This window comes from Equus quagga, chromosome 4 (genome assembly GCF_021613505.1).
Source record: "Equus quagga isolate Etosha38 chromosome 4, UCLA_HA_Equagga_1.0, whole genome shotgun sequence".
Taxonomy (NCBI): domain Eukaryota; kingdom Metazoa; phylum Chordata; class Mammalia; order Perissodactyla; family Equidae; genus Equus; species Equus quagga.
The window spans coordinates 112146765-112163587 of NC_060270.1; the positions used below are offsets into that span (position 1 = coordinate 112146765).

The 16823-nt window shown below is 42.1% G+C and overlaps 1 protein-coding gene across 3 annotated transcripts in view; it reads left to right on the forward strand.

The window, feature by feature from the left end:
* RAPGEF4 (Rap guanine nucleotide exchange factor 4) overlaps window positions 1–16823 on the forward strand; it is a 296243-nt gene that overhangs the window by 54640 nt on the left and 224780 nt on the right. For 2 of the 3 annotated variants that reach the window (XM_046658760.1, XM_046658761.1), the window contains exon 4: window positions 12495–12641. The exons of the other annotated variant lie outside the window; for it this stretch is intronic. In XM_046658760.1, coding sequence (XP_046514716.1) covers window positions 12495–12641 — 147 coding nt within the window. The remainder of the gene's footprint in view (window positions 1–12494; window positions 12642–16823) is intronic. 3 annotated transcript variants of the gene reach the window in all.

Below are 16823 nucleotides of genomic sequence, written 5' to 3' on the forward strand. Positions count from 1 at the left end.
GTGTCTTCCATGACTTGAGTATGGAGCCCGGTGTTGGAACACGAAGTGCAAGAAGACATTGCCTGCCTTCTAGGAGGTTGCCGTCTATTGGGAAATGCAAACAATTCAATTGCGTTGTGATAAATTGCTCTTGTGTAAGGTGAAATGTGAGCAGAGGATCAGGAGAAGCAAGTCTTCCTAGGTTTCTCCTCAGATCCTTCCTCCGTCTGGTGTCCTGACTTTTCTTCATCCTAGAAGTGCTCCCCTTGTCAGCCTTGTAGGAGCTCCAGTGATGCAGGGGAAATGTGGTTGATGCAGTCCCCCGGGAAGTCTCTCTCTATTTCTCTCCTCACCTTTTCAAATGTGGAAGGGCCAGTAGTGTATATTTCTTTCTAAAGTGCAACACTGGCTTCTTTTGTCTCCATTAGTCACCTCTGAGGAGCTTGGCATCCTAGCAGATAAAACTCATACTCTTTTTTCCCCCTCAATATTTGTGACTATTTAAAATTGGACCTAGAGCCTCCTTTCACATCTGCAGTGACCCTTGCTCCATCATTAGTCCATGTGGCCTAAATGTACAGAACCTTCCTATTTGGAGCGAAGAACCTCGAATCTCAAAAGGACAGCCCCCTAAAGGCCACCTCCAAGCCTCAGTATGAAGATGGCCCAGGTTTTCTATCCAAATATTCAGGATTCAGATAAAAATGGAAGGAAGGGAATTGGCTAATTGTAAAATGGGACAGAATTGTCAAGAAGAATCAAAGAATCAGTTAAAGGGATAAATAACCTACAGTCAAGTACTGTGTTTAATACCGTGCTTCTGAGCCTCTTTCATACATAGCACCCTTCAAATGTAGGAAACGCTTGTGACACACTGAAGTTGAGATTTAAATTTTGCAGGAGCTTTCGTGCATATTGGAGTTGTGGGCAGTCCCCATCTGAAAAAATGGAGAAGTTCCCCAAAAGATTGTTGCTAAGGTGGACAGTTGGAGTTGGAAATATAATTGCCTGTGTTGTACCCATTGTTATGGATGGTTAGAGTCTCAGGCCAGTGGCCAAGTTCTACGTAAGCTATAGGATGCTTTTTCTATGCATCAGTGCATCGAAAGTTCCATTTGAACCTGCCTGGAACCTGTGCCTCCCAACCTGGATGGGACTGTCTCTCTTCCCCTCTCTCACAGGGCCAGTTTTCTCTTGGATTTCAGAGAGGGCCAAGGTGAGAGGTGGGTTTTGAATCTTGTAAGCTGCCTCAGTTTCCCAGTGGGACTGAGAAGAGCTAGCATTTCTTGCATGTTTGCTGTGTGCTGGGCAATGTTCTAAGCACCCAAAAGGTATTAATTTACTCCTAGAATCCTCACGACAACCCTGGGGGTAGGTCATATTATTGTTCTCATTTTACAGATTAGGAAACTAATCCCCAAGTGGTTAAATAACTTGCCCCAAGTAACATATCTAGAAATTCAGGGAACCAAGATAAAACCCGAGCGGTCAAGCACCTGAACATATGCTCTTAGCCACTGCTCTGTGTTGTTGATTCCAAAGAAACATGATGCAGCCTGCAGCTTCCCCCTGTCTCGGCCATTTCTCATTCTTTCAGGTGACCCTGTGTCCCTTATCTCTGAACACCTTCCACCTGCAGGCTGCTGTCCTGGTGGGTACCTGCTGGGCCTCTCTGCTCAGAGCTGCTCTCGATGCTTACCTTGACCAGGTCTCACCTGCGTGGATTTGCGGAGGGGAAAGGACCTGGAAGAGAACGATTCTCTTTGCTCCTCTGAGTGGTCCTGAGTGAATAATGATCGAGAGAGGGGAGAAGTTGAAACGAGAAAGGTGAGGAAAGAGACGAAAGGCAAGGAAGATGAGAATTAAGGAGAAAGGTGAGAAGGAGAGGAAAACCCAGGGAGGAGTGGGGAAGAGATAAGAATGAAAAAGGCAGAGCAGCTGTACCTGTGGGATGATAAGTCACGTTAGCAGTGAGGTGCTGACACATCAGATGGTAAAAGCTGGCATGAGACTGGATGGTATTAAAATAGCCTTTGGCCGGAGGCTCCTGGAATATTGCCCTGGACCAATTACCCCTCCCCATGAGGTCCTAGCAAAGAATAGCTGATAAAACTTTGTTGTTAGCTGCAAGTTTTCCTTTTTTAATTTTAATAAACATTTAATTCTAGATGTTAGCTGTGGTTTTGACCTCAAACTCAATGCACAGCACTTTCCTTAACCTGAGCTTGGTCTTCTCTTAATTTCTTGGGAATTAGTAGCTTTACACCAAAGCTGGCTTACTGCCTCCTCTGAGTACTTTACGCTACAGTGTCCAAGCAGGGTTCTCTGGATTGATTTGTATGGTTGCTAAGATATAAGGAAGAGGAAGCGCATTGACCTCTACATCCTCCATCCCTCCAGAGAGTAACCTGAGATAGACAGAGGGCCAGCCTTCCAGGCAGCTCTGATAGACAGAACATGGTTCCAGCCACATGGGAGGAAGAAGCTAAGGAGAGTGAACAAGACGGCTTAACCTCATCCCATGGCAAGGTGCTTAAAAGGGAGAAACAAAAAAAGCTGTATTTACCTGCATTGGCCCTGTAATGGGCTCTGTGTCTCTGCTGGCTTGTGATGTGGCCAAATCAGGGTGATGAGTTTGCCAATCAGAGTAGCACCCTAGATAGGTCAGGGTTTTCCAGAGAAACAGAACCAATAGGCGAGAGGGCGAGAAAGTGAGAGCGAGAATGAGAGAGAGAAAGAGATAGATAGATAGTTTAAGGAACTGGCTTATGTGGTTGTGGGAAGGCTGGCAAGTTTGAAAGCTGCAGGGCAAACTTCCAGACTAGAGGTTCAGGTAAAACTTGATGCTGCAGTCTTGAGTCCAAAAGCTTGACACTCAGGCAGAATTTCTATGTTGCAGTCTAGAAGCAGAATTCCTTCTTTGGGAAACTTCAAGGAAAGCGTATTTGCTCGTAGGGTCTTCAACTGAGGCCCACTCACATTATGGAAGATAATCTGCTTTACTTAAAGTCTATTAATTCTAAATGTTAATCACAGGCTCACATGTGAGGTGATGGACTATTATTAGTTTTTGGGTGGTGAATATGATGTAATCTACACAGAATTCGAAATATATTACGATGTACATCTGAAAGCTATATAATGTTATAATCCACTGTTACTGCAATAAAATTAAAAAAAAGTTAATCATATCTAAAACATACTTTTACATCAAAATATAGACTAATGTTTGGCTAAACAACTGGTTATTATAGTCTAGCGAAGCTGACACATAAAATTAACCGTCATATACCCCAGTGGGGAGCAAAATGTGGTTCTGTAATGGGCTATGGGAGGAGAGGCTAGGAAAGACCCGGAATTCCTACTCCGAGAGACCAGCAGCAACATCACCAGCTGCCTTCATTGTGTCACACTGTGCTAGGGGTTCTGTGTACATTAACCGACTTCATCTTTAGGCATTCATGTCTTATTTTACAATTAGGCTTGAAAATAAGGCTCAGTGACATTAGGTATAACCTTCCAAGGGCCACACAAATGTACGTGGCCAAATTAAGATTTGAGTTCAGGTCTGACATACTCCAAATTTCATGTTCTTCCTGCTGCTCACACAGGAAAGAAAGTAGGCAGGGGGTAGTAAGAGAAAAAGAAGAAAAGTTAAAAGACACTAAGAGAGAATTAAAGAAAAAGAAAAGAGGTGACAGCACAGAGTCAAGTCTTTAAATGGGTGGGGCAGTTTCTTGCTAGCCTCTCCTTCATTTTCATTCTTCAAGTCTCTCCCTGCCCTGCATGCTTGCTTTCTCATCTGAGAGTCAGACATCAGAGGAGATGGTGGTCGTAAATTCTGAAACTTACCTCTGAGTTTCAGCCCCTCAGTCACTGTTAGCTGAGCCTGAATGGGGAGATGAGAGCAGGCATAGCTAATGGTCATGGAGCGCCCACTACAGGCAGCTATGTGCAAAGCATATTACAGGCATAATTTCACTACACTACCCTCCACCATTTAGTCCCATTAGCAGTCTCATTTTACAGGTGAGATGCTAAATAACTTGCCCAAGCTCACACAATGACTAAGTATCAGAGTTCTTTGTGATTCTAGGGCTCAAGTTCTTGACCACTGTGGTTGTACAGATGCTGTCCAGAGGCCGTGAGGGGGAAGGAATAGAGTGAGGGCTGAGTGGTTTAGGAATAATGAATGCAAGGAGAAGCAGCTTTTCCCTTGCAGCCCCATAACCACCCTCGTGCATTTCCGATGCCAGCTCAGAGCTCCACACCTCCTCACCTCCCTGCCCACCTTGCAGCACCTGAGGTGTGCTGTTGGGGAACAGCCCACTTCTCACACTCTGCTGGGCTGCCCCCGGGCTGCAGCGGGCCGTCCTTCCACCACCCTTTAGATCTGGAGATCCACAGTTAAATGAGTGTGGCCCATCCCTTCAAAGGGCTTCTGGGTTAGAGGGTGGGAGAGATAAGTAGGGGTGATAAGGAAGGGAAGCTGAGGTGCGGTATGTACAAAGTGGAGGTGAAATGGTTAGAACAGGGTTGATGGGATGTATGGAGGGTTGAGAGAGGGAGGAGTCTGGCTTGGATGAAGAGGTGGATGGTGATGCCACTCATTGAAATAAGGAACACAAGAAAGGAAATTCTTCACAGATTCTGGCATAGTATTTTTATACTATACTCTTACTATGTATTATTGATTTGATAGAATTTTTTTCTGAAAAAAATCAACCCTATTTTTTTTACTTGGTCATAAGGAAATATGACTATATATAACTGTCAAGAATCTATAGGGCATACATATTTTATTTTGCTCATAATTCATATTACCTTCCTGCCTGTTTCAGTGTAGTAGTACTTTTTCTCCCTTCTCATCATTCCCTTGTACTATTTTGCAGACCCAACTGTATTGTACCTACCCAAGTCACGGGTGAATGAGTGGTCTGCTCAGGATGACATAGTGGTGACTCATAGAGCTGGAAGTGACTGTGATTTTGTTACTCAATCCAGTGTTCTGCCCCCACATCCTTAGTGGTAGCCAGCATGCATGGCCGTTTATCTGGGGTGTCTGGGAGGTGTCTACGGTATAAGGGGCACTTGCTCCCAGGCACCTCCAGTATCCATGGGTGGTGCTGGCGGAGTGTGGATCCTTCTTTGTCCCCTTGAATCACTGTTGCCTGAGATTCTAACAAAAAAAGCCGTCAATTCCACATTTGGGAGAAATATTAAAATACAGATGCTACAGTCAGTGGCAATATAAACCTCAGGCCCTTTCCTGGGAGGGGTGAATGGAGGAAAAAAACCCATTGGGCTGCAGAGAGTGAGATGCCTTGCCTCCCCGTTTTGCTTGGGATCATCCCACCCGGTCAGTTTAGAAACGTGTCTGCTTGCTGGGGAGGCACAACCGTGCAGGCCGACTCTGCCTCACCCTGTGGGTCTGCTCCTGGCTCAGGACACATACAGTTGTACAGAATCCTGCTGAGCTTTGCTTGGACCCCGCTTCTCTCCCTTGCACACGGTTAGGCCCTTTCCAAGCAGAGCCCCAGAGCCAACACTCTCTTCTGCTTCCCCATCTTCCCTTCGGCTGAGTCCCCCCATCCAGGCTACAAGTGTGAAGGGAGAGGAGAGACAAAAGCCTCTGCTTGAGGAGAGGGATAATGGGTCCCACTCTTGGGGTGGTTTGTTAATTCATTAAAACTTCTACATCTCTATAAGAGATGCTATTTAAAGTGTTAGCGTTTACCTAATGAAGAGCACACTGGTTAAATATCAGACCTCTTTTGAAACCCTTTCTGCCACTTAATTGCCGTGTGACCTTAGGCAAGTTACATTTCCTGTAGGTTGAGGACACTAGTTGCTACCCTAACTACGTTAATGTATACAAAGCACTGAGTACAAAGCCTGGTGTAGGGCAGGGATTTGTGCTTTTTATTGCTATTTTCAGAAAGAAAAGTAGGTTGCCTAGAGTGGAATACTGTCGGTTGCAATGCCTGCAATGATGTCGTTTTATCGCAAGAGGGCAGTGCTAGAACAGAAAAAGGAAGAAAGGCACTTGGCATTGCAAATAGCAAGAAGTTTAACAATATCGTTCAGCCATTTCATGGGATAGGAGAGTCGGGCTGCACTTGACCTTAGTCGTCACTGTATCCATCCTCTTATCTGTCTCTGTGAAATTTTTTGGCCAGTTTTGGAAAATGAGCTTTTGCTAGCTTGTCCCCAAAAGTAAAATAATGTGCTTTTATTTACCCTCTTTGTCTCTCCCACAAAGATGTGTTTAAGTGTTGCATTTTTGTTTATAAAATGTGAAGTGCCGACGTGTTTCTCGGTAAGGTGGATCTCGCTCTCTTTCTTTTTCTGTCTTTGTCTGATTCTTCCACTTACTCTCATTTCATCCCATTATTTCCAGAAAACATCATTATGATCAGGAATCATTTTCTGAACACATTTATTGAGCCCATAAAACGTGAAAGGGGCCACGTCCACGGCAGTTGTTTGTAATCTCTCACTGCTTGTCTACGCTCGGGTCATGCTATTTGTTAGGAGCTGATCAGGAGTTTATTTAGCATCCTGCGTGATGCATCCACAGACTGTATTTAGTTTTGTTGCCATGTAATTCTTTGTTTGGGTGGATGCAAGACTGAGCCAGAGTGCAGGACAGACTGGCTCTCTGCTGTAATGGGGCTGGCCTTCCTGATTCAGTTATCAGAATGCTAATGCTTGTCCATTCTCATCGAAAATTCCAGCAGCCAGTTTGCCTGATCTTGTTAAGCCGTGTCTAACACTGATTCCAGAGAAGTGCTCTGAAAGTAACAGATCTGTCTTTGCTGTTTGTTAGAAAAAAACATATTCGGCTTAGAACATTTTTCCTTCCTGCTTGGCATAAATCCTTTTGACACTACATACAGTCTGATGTCTTGACAAATTCAGAGATGAAGTTCCATAAAATTTTTATTTTTTAAAAGGACTTGGAGCACTCAATAAATTCCAGGACTAAATTTAGCTTCATGAAACAAATGCAGCGCTGCCAAACTTAGTGACAGATATTGCCTATGAGCCTGAAATAAAAATGGTAAAGATATTTGCTTTGTAAGAATTTTTATTTCAGGGGCTACACACTTAAAGGACCAATTTGTTCCTTGAAGTTAACCCAACATGAATCCAAAACAATAATTATGCCATGAGACATTTAACTCTTCTTGAGCCATTAATATGGAAGCAAATTAAATATGTATAATAAAAAGATCTGATACCGCTTGAAGTTACTGGACAATTAAAAAAAATCTTCATATACTTAACAGAGAATTCTTATGTCTGTTTTATTGATTTTTAGTTAATTTCTATTTCATCAGAATGCCTGTAACTTGTGTAAGTTGGATTTCAGCAGATGCTTATAGACATTATTTGCAAGGCCCATGTTTATTAGCTTGGATATCAATGACATAACCATTGGCTTTCTTAACACCATTCCCATTTTCAGACCGTAGCAGTGTTTATGATGAAACAAACAAATAAAATGCCTCATACGAGAATGCCTGCTTTAAGAAAAGCCAGTATACCCTAATTCAGACATACAAAGCAGGTAAATTAAGGGGTGATTAGTTGCAGTAGAAAAGGATTCTTTGATTTACAGCAGGATTGTCAGAAGTGTCCCTTTGAATACAAGCTCCCCCAGAGAGCTGAAGTGTTTTGCAGATTATTCAAACCACTTGACATCCAGACTTGGGGACAGAGAAAAACTTGGAATTTAAGTGTTGAAAAGCCATTGTTAATTGAAGATTAACACAAGACCAATATAGAGATTATTATTTAAATAGTGGAAAATCATAATTTGCTTTTTAGAAATGTAGATAACCTATACATGTATGTAAATATGGCTGAGTCGGAAATAATCTTTTCCATTATTTATGGAGCGCCTACTATGTGCCAGGAACCATATAGGACTCTGTGTATATATTATTTTATTTGTATTGAATCCTGCTAATAATTTTATGAGGAAGATTGTGCCTCTTTCACAAATGAGGATTCTGAGACACCTGGGAGCATTCTACCCAAAGCCACAGGGCTGGTAATTGGCAGAGAAGAGTTTTGAATCTAGTCTACAAGGCCCATGCTTTTCTCACTAAGCAGCCTCTGGAGGATGTTCCCGCTAAGCATCGAGTGTGCTGACTCTGGGCACCTCTATGTGAGGGACCTTTTACTGATGCTCCCTGCTTCTACTGGGGTGCCGTTGTTGAAATCTTTGTTCACTTACCTAATACCAACTTTTAGGAATTGAGATAAGCAGACTCCACCTATCCCACTGAAACACATATTGTGCCAAAATATTGATCATGACTTCAGTTGATGCCTAGCTGGGCAGAGGAGGAGAACCTGGAAACTGGAGGCTGCCCAGGGTGGAGGTGGCAACCGTCTAGAGGGCATGTTCAGGCGGTGCTGGGCAGGACAGAGAGAGGAAGCTGAACATTGGAGCAACACAGCCCCTGGGTTAGTATGGTGAAGGACTGAGGTGGGTCTAACAAGTGATAACGTGAGGGGGCATGGCTTGGTGATGGGCAGAGTCAGGAAGCAGGCCAGTGATGGAGATAGGCAGCCAAGCAAGGTGACAAAGAAGGCAGACATCAGAAGGGAGCCAGAGAAGAATGGGGGCCCAGCAAGGGCTGTCAGAACAAGACAGTAGGCCATTTTGAGAAGAATTAGGGTACCAGGAAGGTTCTCAAGGCAGAGATGCAGAAAGACAGAAACTCATTTTCTCCAAGAAAGGTAGGTCTGATGCAAGGCATGAAGTGATAAGCTGCTCTCTGTCCCCATTACTGAAGTCCCTTTGGGAATGCTGGTTCAGCCCGGTACGTCCTCAGAGGTCTCACGGTAACTGATGACTCATAGCCGTGTTTGACTAACCCACTCTGTTGTTTTGGGTTTCCCCAGAAGCTGACTGAAGACAAAGATTTGGCTACAAGTGGTTCTTTTGGAGATGACCTTAGGAAGCATTGTAAGGGAGTGGGGAAGTGAGACCAGGAATGAAGGAAAGTCAATAAAAGTGTGTTGATAAGAGGATTTCCACCGTGGGCAACTGGGCTCCCTCCTTCAAGGGACCCTCTAGGAAACTGTGTAGGGTTAGGAGGCTGGGGTGTTGAACCTCCTACTCTCACGCCTCTCTGGTGGAGGTTGCATCTTACAGGCATTAACTGCCCAGTGCTCTGCCCTCAGGTGAAGCCATGCAGGTGCCTGTGCGCGGAAGCCATAGGTATGAATGGGAACTGTCCAGAAAGCTATAAATGACCTCAGGATGGGGATGGGGGAAATCTGGCAGGACTCCAGCAGCATCTGCATAAACCCACCTTCATATATTGAAGACATTCAAGTTTTTAAACCTTCATTTCATATTTGAAAGTCCTCAAGATAAATTGCCATCTTGTCGCAGAACAGGACATTCCTTCACTGTTGTTAATGTTTCCTATTTCTTGAGTAGGTCCTGATTGCTTTCTTCAGTCTCTATGTCCCTGTAAATATTTTCGTTCAGGTAGCCTTTCTGAACATTAAGCTACAAATGAGCAGAAAATAAAATAGTCTGAATAATCCCTATTAAATAAGTATTGAGACATGAGCAGATCTCTAGAGTATGTGTAAACCTAAAAGATAGAGTAATGTTACATTCAGAAACAGACACTTTTCAGCCACAGGCAAAGACATACACGAAGTACATCTACAGGTGTTCAGGCTTGGACTTCTGACCTGTAGGCATCTGGTTAGATGTTAGCGTGGACCAAAATAAGATGCTCCCACCACATTGACTCGCATTCATCCTGCTAATATTTATCCCGTCTTTCAACATACATACTGAGCAACATATACTAGTTCTGCTAAATGAAAGAACATTTGAATGTAAATTTCTTTATTTGATAATTATTTTATAAGCATATTGTAAGACCCTGCCTAGAATTCAAATAAGACCCAGCACCGATGGATGTAAAGACAGTGATTAGTGTTTAGATCTTCTTAGGACCTTCCATTTCCCTGTGCCCAGTTATCCCAGTGCCCAATCCGTACCTCCCACATCCAGTCAGATTTCTAAGTCAACTTGTCCTAAAAATACCCTGAGTCAGCCAAAAGTAAAGTTTGAACTTGCAAATAATACTCCTTTCAGGTGAGGTTTTATGGTCCTGATTTTAAGATCATATCTTGTATTTGTGACCCCATGCCCTTAAATTTGAATGCGTCAAGTGTGAAGGAGGAAATGTAGGTAGGGCTGATCCTACACTGGTTCTGGTAGGAGAGTGTGGGTTCCTGGAAATGAGCCTGGGTGCTGACCAGGTGACCGAAGCCAGATGCCTCTCCTTCCAGAGGTCCTGATACAGTGAGCTGCACTGACGAGTGCAGTTGGCAATACCAACGTGACTCACTTTTGTTCTATGAGATAATGCATGGGTAATGTTGAACTCTGCAGGGGCAATCCAAGAATCATTTCAATCTTTTCTCCTTATTAAAGAGCTGTTTACCAGCAAGGAGCTCATGTGCCTTTCACAGTCTGTGTCTTTCTTTGTATACCTATTTGTGACAAACTATATGGGATAGGAAGTGAGACAGGAGAAGACTATTTAATCCATAAAAATCTACAACTAGTTCATGAATAACAGATCTTTATAGTTCTGTTGCGTTATACGTTGCGGATAACCTTGCATATTTAAGCTACGTGGATAGTGGCAGAAGTAATATATGGCCCATCCGGTTCAAGTTTTAAAATAGAATTTTATACTGGAAAGTACAAGTTAGGTAAAAGAATCCTATCTTAAGAATTCAGATGGTAAAAAAAAAATAAAGTAGGCTAGTAGGATTCTCAAAGGAACCTGATATTCTAGAGAATTTGTGAAAGTTTGTGATTTATCGTAATCTGTCTTGTGTTTTTACTAGAATTTGAAAATTACTCAGATGTACTTAACTCACTGAGTATTGATGTTCCAGTTCTGGGGATATTTTTCTGACTGAATTTGTTTGCAACTGCCTTTCTGGAAAATTTATTAGCAGGCTGTTCTATCTCCCCCTGATCTTTCATTCTTTTTTGAGATATTATTGATTTTATTTTCCTGAACCTAATTTTATATGCATGCGGAAGCAATTTGCTTTGGTTCAAGAAACTGGTTTCTTATGGGCATTTGTCTTAGAAATGTGATTACAGAATCACTAACTTGATCTTAATAACATTTGTCGATTATCGTGTGTTACATGCGTGAAAGGAAAACTGTGCTAACTCGGAGCATTGCGCTTGTGCATCTCCCTTACTTGATAATGCCCTGAAATTAATGTCCAGGTGGTTTTGAGTGGCTATTTGCATTATCTGAAACTAGTTAGGATTAAATACAAATATTATCACCAATGTTGCATACAGAGAGGAAATTACTTATTTAGAACACCTTAAAAAAATTTTTAAATCGTTGATTCACATTTTATTAAACTAGCCACAATGCCCTTCATCTGAAGCTGTTTTTACTCTGTTGTGGCTGCAGGAGGCAGCATCATACAAAGAGCTTGGAATCTATAGTCAGACGGCCGTGGTTAGAATCTGACTGCATTACTTATTATCTGTGTGAACTAGAACCATGTGAATCAACCACTCTGACCCTCAGTTTCCTCATATCTTCAAGACAGACTTACACAACAGCATCTCTATTCCAGTTTCCTGTTTAAATATTGTAACTGTGTCCTCTTACTAGAAACACTCAGTTTGGGGCCAGCCCCGGTGGCCTAGTGGTTAAGTTTGGTGTGCTCCGCTTCAGTGGCCCGGGTTTGGTTCTCAGGTGTGGACCTACACTGCTCTGTTAATGGTCATGCTGTGCTGGTGGCCCGCATAATAAAAAATAGAGGAAGATTGGATGCTAGCTCAGGGTATATCTTCCTCAGGAAAAAAAAAATAGCCAACTCAGTTTGTTTTCAAATGATTTCCCCCCTTTTTTCCTAAAGCAGAGAGTAGTCGTATAAAAGATAACCCTGTCCACAAAAAGACTTGCACAAGATTATTGCTCACAGCTCTATTCATAATATCTCCAAACTAGAAACAACCCAAATGTCCACCAATTGGAGAATGGATAGCAAATTGTGGCATGCCGTGGAGAATTACTCATCAGTGAAAGGAGAAAACTACTGATCCTTGCAACAACACTGATGAATCTTACAGAGATTACATTGAGCAAAAGATGCCAGACACCAAAGAGGGTATATTGTCTGACTCCTTTCACATGAACTTCTAAAACGAGCAAAATTCCTTTATAGTGATAGAAATCACATCCATTACCTCTGAAAAGAGGGTTCGACTGAAAAGGAGCCTGAGGGAACTTTCGGGAGTGATAGAAATGCTCTGTCTTAATTTGGGTGGTGATTGCACAGTGTATATATTTGTCAAAATTTGTTGAACTGTGCAATTGAATTGAGTGTTCTATTGTGTACAGATTATACTTCGAGTCAAAGAAAAGACAACTCGCCTACAGGTTAAGTGTCTCATTTTCTAATGACCAGTTTGGGATTCTCAGGATGCAGTGACCATCTGTACTCTGGGAATTGGGACAGCCTTTGGAGAGTCCATTCTGGACAACACACCCCGCCATGCGACCATCGTTACCAGGGAGAGCAGCGAACTGCTCCGCATCGAGCAGAAGGACTTCAAGGCACTATGGGAGGTGAGCCCCAAGGCTTCTTTGTCAATTAATGTAGTTGCAGAAAAGAAAGGGAGCTGCCACATGGGTAATGGCATTACAGTCAAGCCTTAATGTGTTCTGTTCTGAGCCCGTGGATGGAATTTAATTTTCAAAACTTGTTTTTGAAATGAGTGACTGAAAAAGCCATTTTGACACAAGACATCCTTTTTTTTTTTTTAATTTAGTGCTTGCTCAATTTTCTGTAGTTTGACATACCTTATAATTATTTCTTGAATGACCATAGAGTGTTTTATGTATTTCCTCCCTCCTGTTCCACAGATGTATTCTTAACCAGGGAACAAAATACTTTGACATTTTCTTTTGCATTTTAAAAATCATCATTGACATGTTCCCTGGTAAAGTGGAATGAATGGGGTTAACATCTGCTTCATTTAAATGCTTTTAAAAATGATGTGCCCTATAATAAGGTAGGGGAAATGAGGGCCATAAAGATGTCTGGTGACTTGCCAGCTTCAGAAGGCATAGGTGGCACAGCAGTGGGTGCATGCAGCTGGCCCTGGGCGCTTGGGCACTGCTGCTGCTTACCAGTGCCCCTGGGGATATTGCACTCGTGCACAAGAAGTATGGGGCATAAATGAGCTTATATTGCAGTAATGGCCAATGGGGCACTTCGACAGCCCCAGCCAAGGCTTGCATCTTTTATGCTTATTCCTTTCTCTTCTTCAAGCTTCTGTTTTAACCTGTGGTTGTTCCTTATTTTTGTCCGTGGTCCAGCATGTCCAAGTGTTACCCCATCGAGCTGGCAGGCTTCGCCACTTGTCCCAGTGTGGCTAAGATTTTAAACTTGATCTGAAAAGAATTTTGTGTAATCAAATCGTTTCCCCCAGAGCCAAACAAATGACAGCTGCACGAAGGGAGCAAACCTGCGGGTGGATGAGTGGTGCTTTGCCTTAAAAGTCCCGCAAAGCTTTGGAAGGCCTTGGTGGTGAGACCTGTTACTTTTATTCCTGGCAGTAGTGAATGAATGGCGGGGCGACTTGTTTGAAATGCTCCTCTTAGAAAATGTTAAAGAGCTCCAACCGCTCTGTAAAGTTCAGAGACAAAAGCTAGTTTTAGGAAGGCAAAACTGAAGTAGGTTTGCATGAGGTGTGTGTGGAGAGTTTTTCTGTCAATTAAAAGGAACCAGGCTTGAGGCAAATAAGCCATTTGTTGGATCTTTTGTCTTAAAAGGTAAACTGAAAAGACTTTTCCAAAAAGAAAATTCGAGAAACTGGTTTAAGAACGAAAATGATTCCTACCTGGGATGTGTGTCATTATAACTGCGTTTGTCTGTGATGACTTATTCAAGTTGCTGATTGTGGATGGTTTGTGGAAATATTTAAAAATTTATTTTAATTAGGAGCCCTCAGGGCTGTGAAGGAAGTTCCTGAGAACTTGCTACCTGTGAACATTTTTAAAAAATTTATTAGTAAAAAAATGTTCAAACATGCAGAAAATCCAAAAGGATAAGACAGTGCACACCCAGACACCCCCCACTCTGTTCAGCGACTGTTAACATCTAGCCACATGGGCCTCATCTTTGTTTTTTGCTGAACCACTTTAGTGTAAATGACAGACATCATGATCTTTAATCTTAAATATTCAGCATATGTCTCCAGAAAATTAGAATATCTTGCCATATACTCATAATACCATTATTTCACCTGTAAAATGAAATATCCTAATATCTAATACCCTGTCCACAGTTCCAATTTCCCCACAGTTCAAATATCTATAAATAAATAAATATTTATTCCATAAATATCTTTTATATCTGTTTTGTTTCAAACCAGTCTCGAATAAAGAACCATGTGTCACATCTGATGGTTATATCTAAGTCAGTCTCCCCACCCCACCCCTCTCCATGGCGCTGACTTGTTAAAAAGGTCAGGTCAGTTTCTCCCAAATTCAAGGTTTGTCTGACTGTTTTCTCATAGTATCTTTTGTGCACTTCACCCCAGAGGTTCCTGTACATGGAAGTTAGAGCTAAAAGGTTGGTTAGATCAAGTCCAGCATTTTTGGTAAGAAAACATGAAAAGTGATACTACTGAGTGCATCTGGAGGCTCCTAACGTCTGGATGCCTCACTCTTAGCGATGTGTTAGTTTCATCACTTTGATCCCTTGGTTAGATTGTATTGGAATACATTTATGGCTGTTTTCCATAGATATTTCCCCTAGAGGAAAATTTTTAAATGGAGGTATTGATCTTGATTGAGCGTGGTCCTTGGTATCCCAAATCTTGCCACATAATTTTGCTGCTCAGCAGGTCCAACTGCTCGTCTGTAACCTCAGAGCATGATTTCTGACCTCCCTTGCCAGTGACATACATGAGCTGAGAAGGATGGATAGAGTTTTTAGTCTGAGCTCTTATTTTTACAGGTGGGGGACTGGACCCTCACAGGGAGTAAGAGGTTAGTCAGATACTTCATTTATTTGCCTGCTCAGGCAACTAACTACAGAGTGCAAATTAGCTGCTCAATCAATGTATTAACTGACTAAAAGGAAAATGCAAGAAATGCCGTCATCTAGCAATCTCTGTTAATCAGAAGTTTATTAATGGGCGCATTTGTACGTATACAGTACATGATCATCCTGAGAAATCGTAACATTCTAAATTACCTTCTGAATAAAAATGATTGACTTATGTTTACTCTGCTGTTCGTTTATTACCTCCCGCGTATCAGGTATGGTTATAGCAGTGAGCAAGACTGACAGAGCTCCTGCTCTCTGGGCCACGACTTCTGTTCTACTTGGAGGAGACAGAAAATAAACTAAGTCAATAATATTATTATTAATATTATTGTTATGTTATTTCGGAGTATAACATATCATTATCATCAAATAAATTTTATTTCTATTCTTCGAATATGGGTGATCATTGACGGCATATGTAGCACTAATGTGCTAGCAAAATATTTGATAACCAGGACACCTATTCCTTGATTATGTCAGATAATAGAGTTTATAATTCAGTCATTCATTACACTGGTAAATAAGATCCATTAGCAAGCTCTACTGTCAGCTGAAATCTAAGTTAGATCTGTCAGCCAAATATCAAAGGGGAAGGAATATGTACAGAAAGATTACATAGTTTCAGGATTCTAGTAAAAGCTTCGTTGAGATGGTAGAAAGAAGGCAGCAGAAAGGAAAGCTCAGTAATGCCTCTCCCGTCGGCATGGTAAGGAGCTCGGTGTTGGGCCATGGGTTCTGAATGGTAAAAATTAGATAACCTGAATCATGGGCCTAAATTTGCATGTTCATTTCATTTGACTACTTACTTTTGAGGCATGTCACAATGAGCCCATTGGGTGACAAGTACCCTCATATTTAGCTTTGTCTTGTTTAACGCCCTTGATGTCACTTAAAGGGGCTGAAAGATAAAAGCTGAGGAACAGGATTCTGAGTTACTTCTTCTAACTCTGAGAATTATGGTCTCTAATCATTAACAGGTAGCACAGTCTAAATGTAGCTCTTTGGGGCCAGCCTGGTGGTGCAGTAGTTAAGTTCTCACATTCTGGCAGCCCCGGGTTCACCAGTTTGGATCCTGGGTGTGGACATGGCACCGCTTGTCAAGCCATGCTGTGGCAGGCGTCCCATATATAAAGTAGAGGAAGATGGGCATGGATGTTAGCTCAGGGCCAGTCTTCCTCAGCAAAAAAGAGGAGGATTGGCAGCGGATGTTAGCTCATGGCTAGTCTTCCTCCAAAAAACAACAACAAAAAAATCAAAGTAGCTCTTTAATAGGCTGAGCTAATAGTTTATTTTAATCTTACACTTGGGACTTTAATGGCAACACAAAGCTAGAGAATTTTGCTTTCTTTCCTGACCAAAGGCAGGTTTCCTCGGCGCTCCACTTATACATGCTCAGAAAACTACGTGTGAGATTTTGAAGTCCTACTCAATTTCATCCCAAATACCTCTTGCTTTATGTTTTCTGTTATGTTGTAAGTCAAATTGGTGGCACCCAGAGTAGTTAAAAAAAATTATCGTCATAAATGTGACCAGAAGCATTATTCAATAGTCTCTAGAAATACATCAAATGAAATAAATATTCCCCAAGGTATATTCCTAGCAGCTTGGTGCTTCTCTTTGTACACTGTATCTTTCCTAACGATAACGACTTTCTTTCTTCCTCTCTTTGTATGTTTCAGTCGCCAATTTAT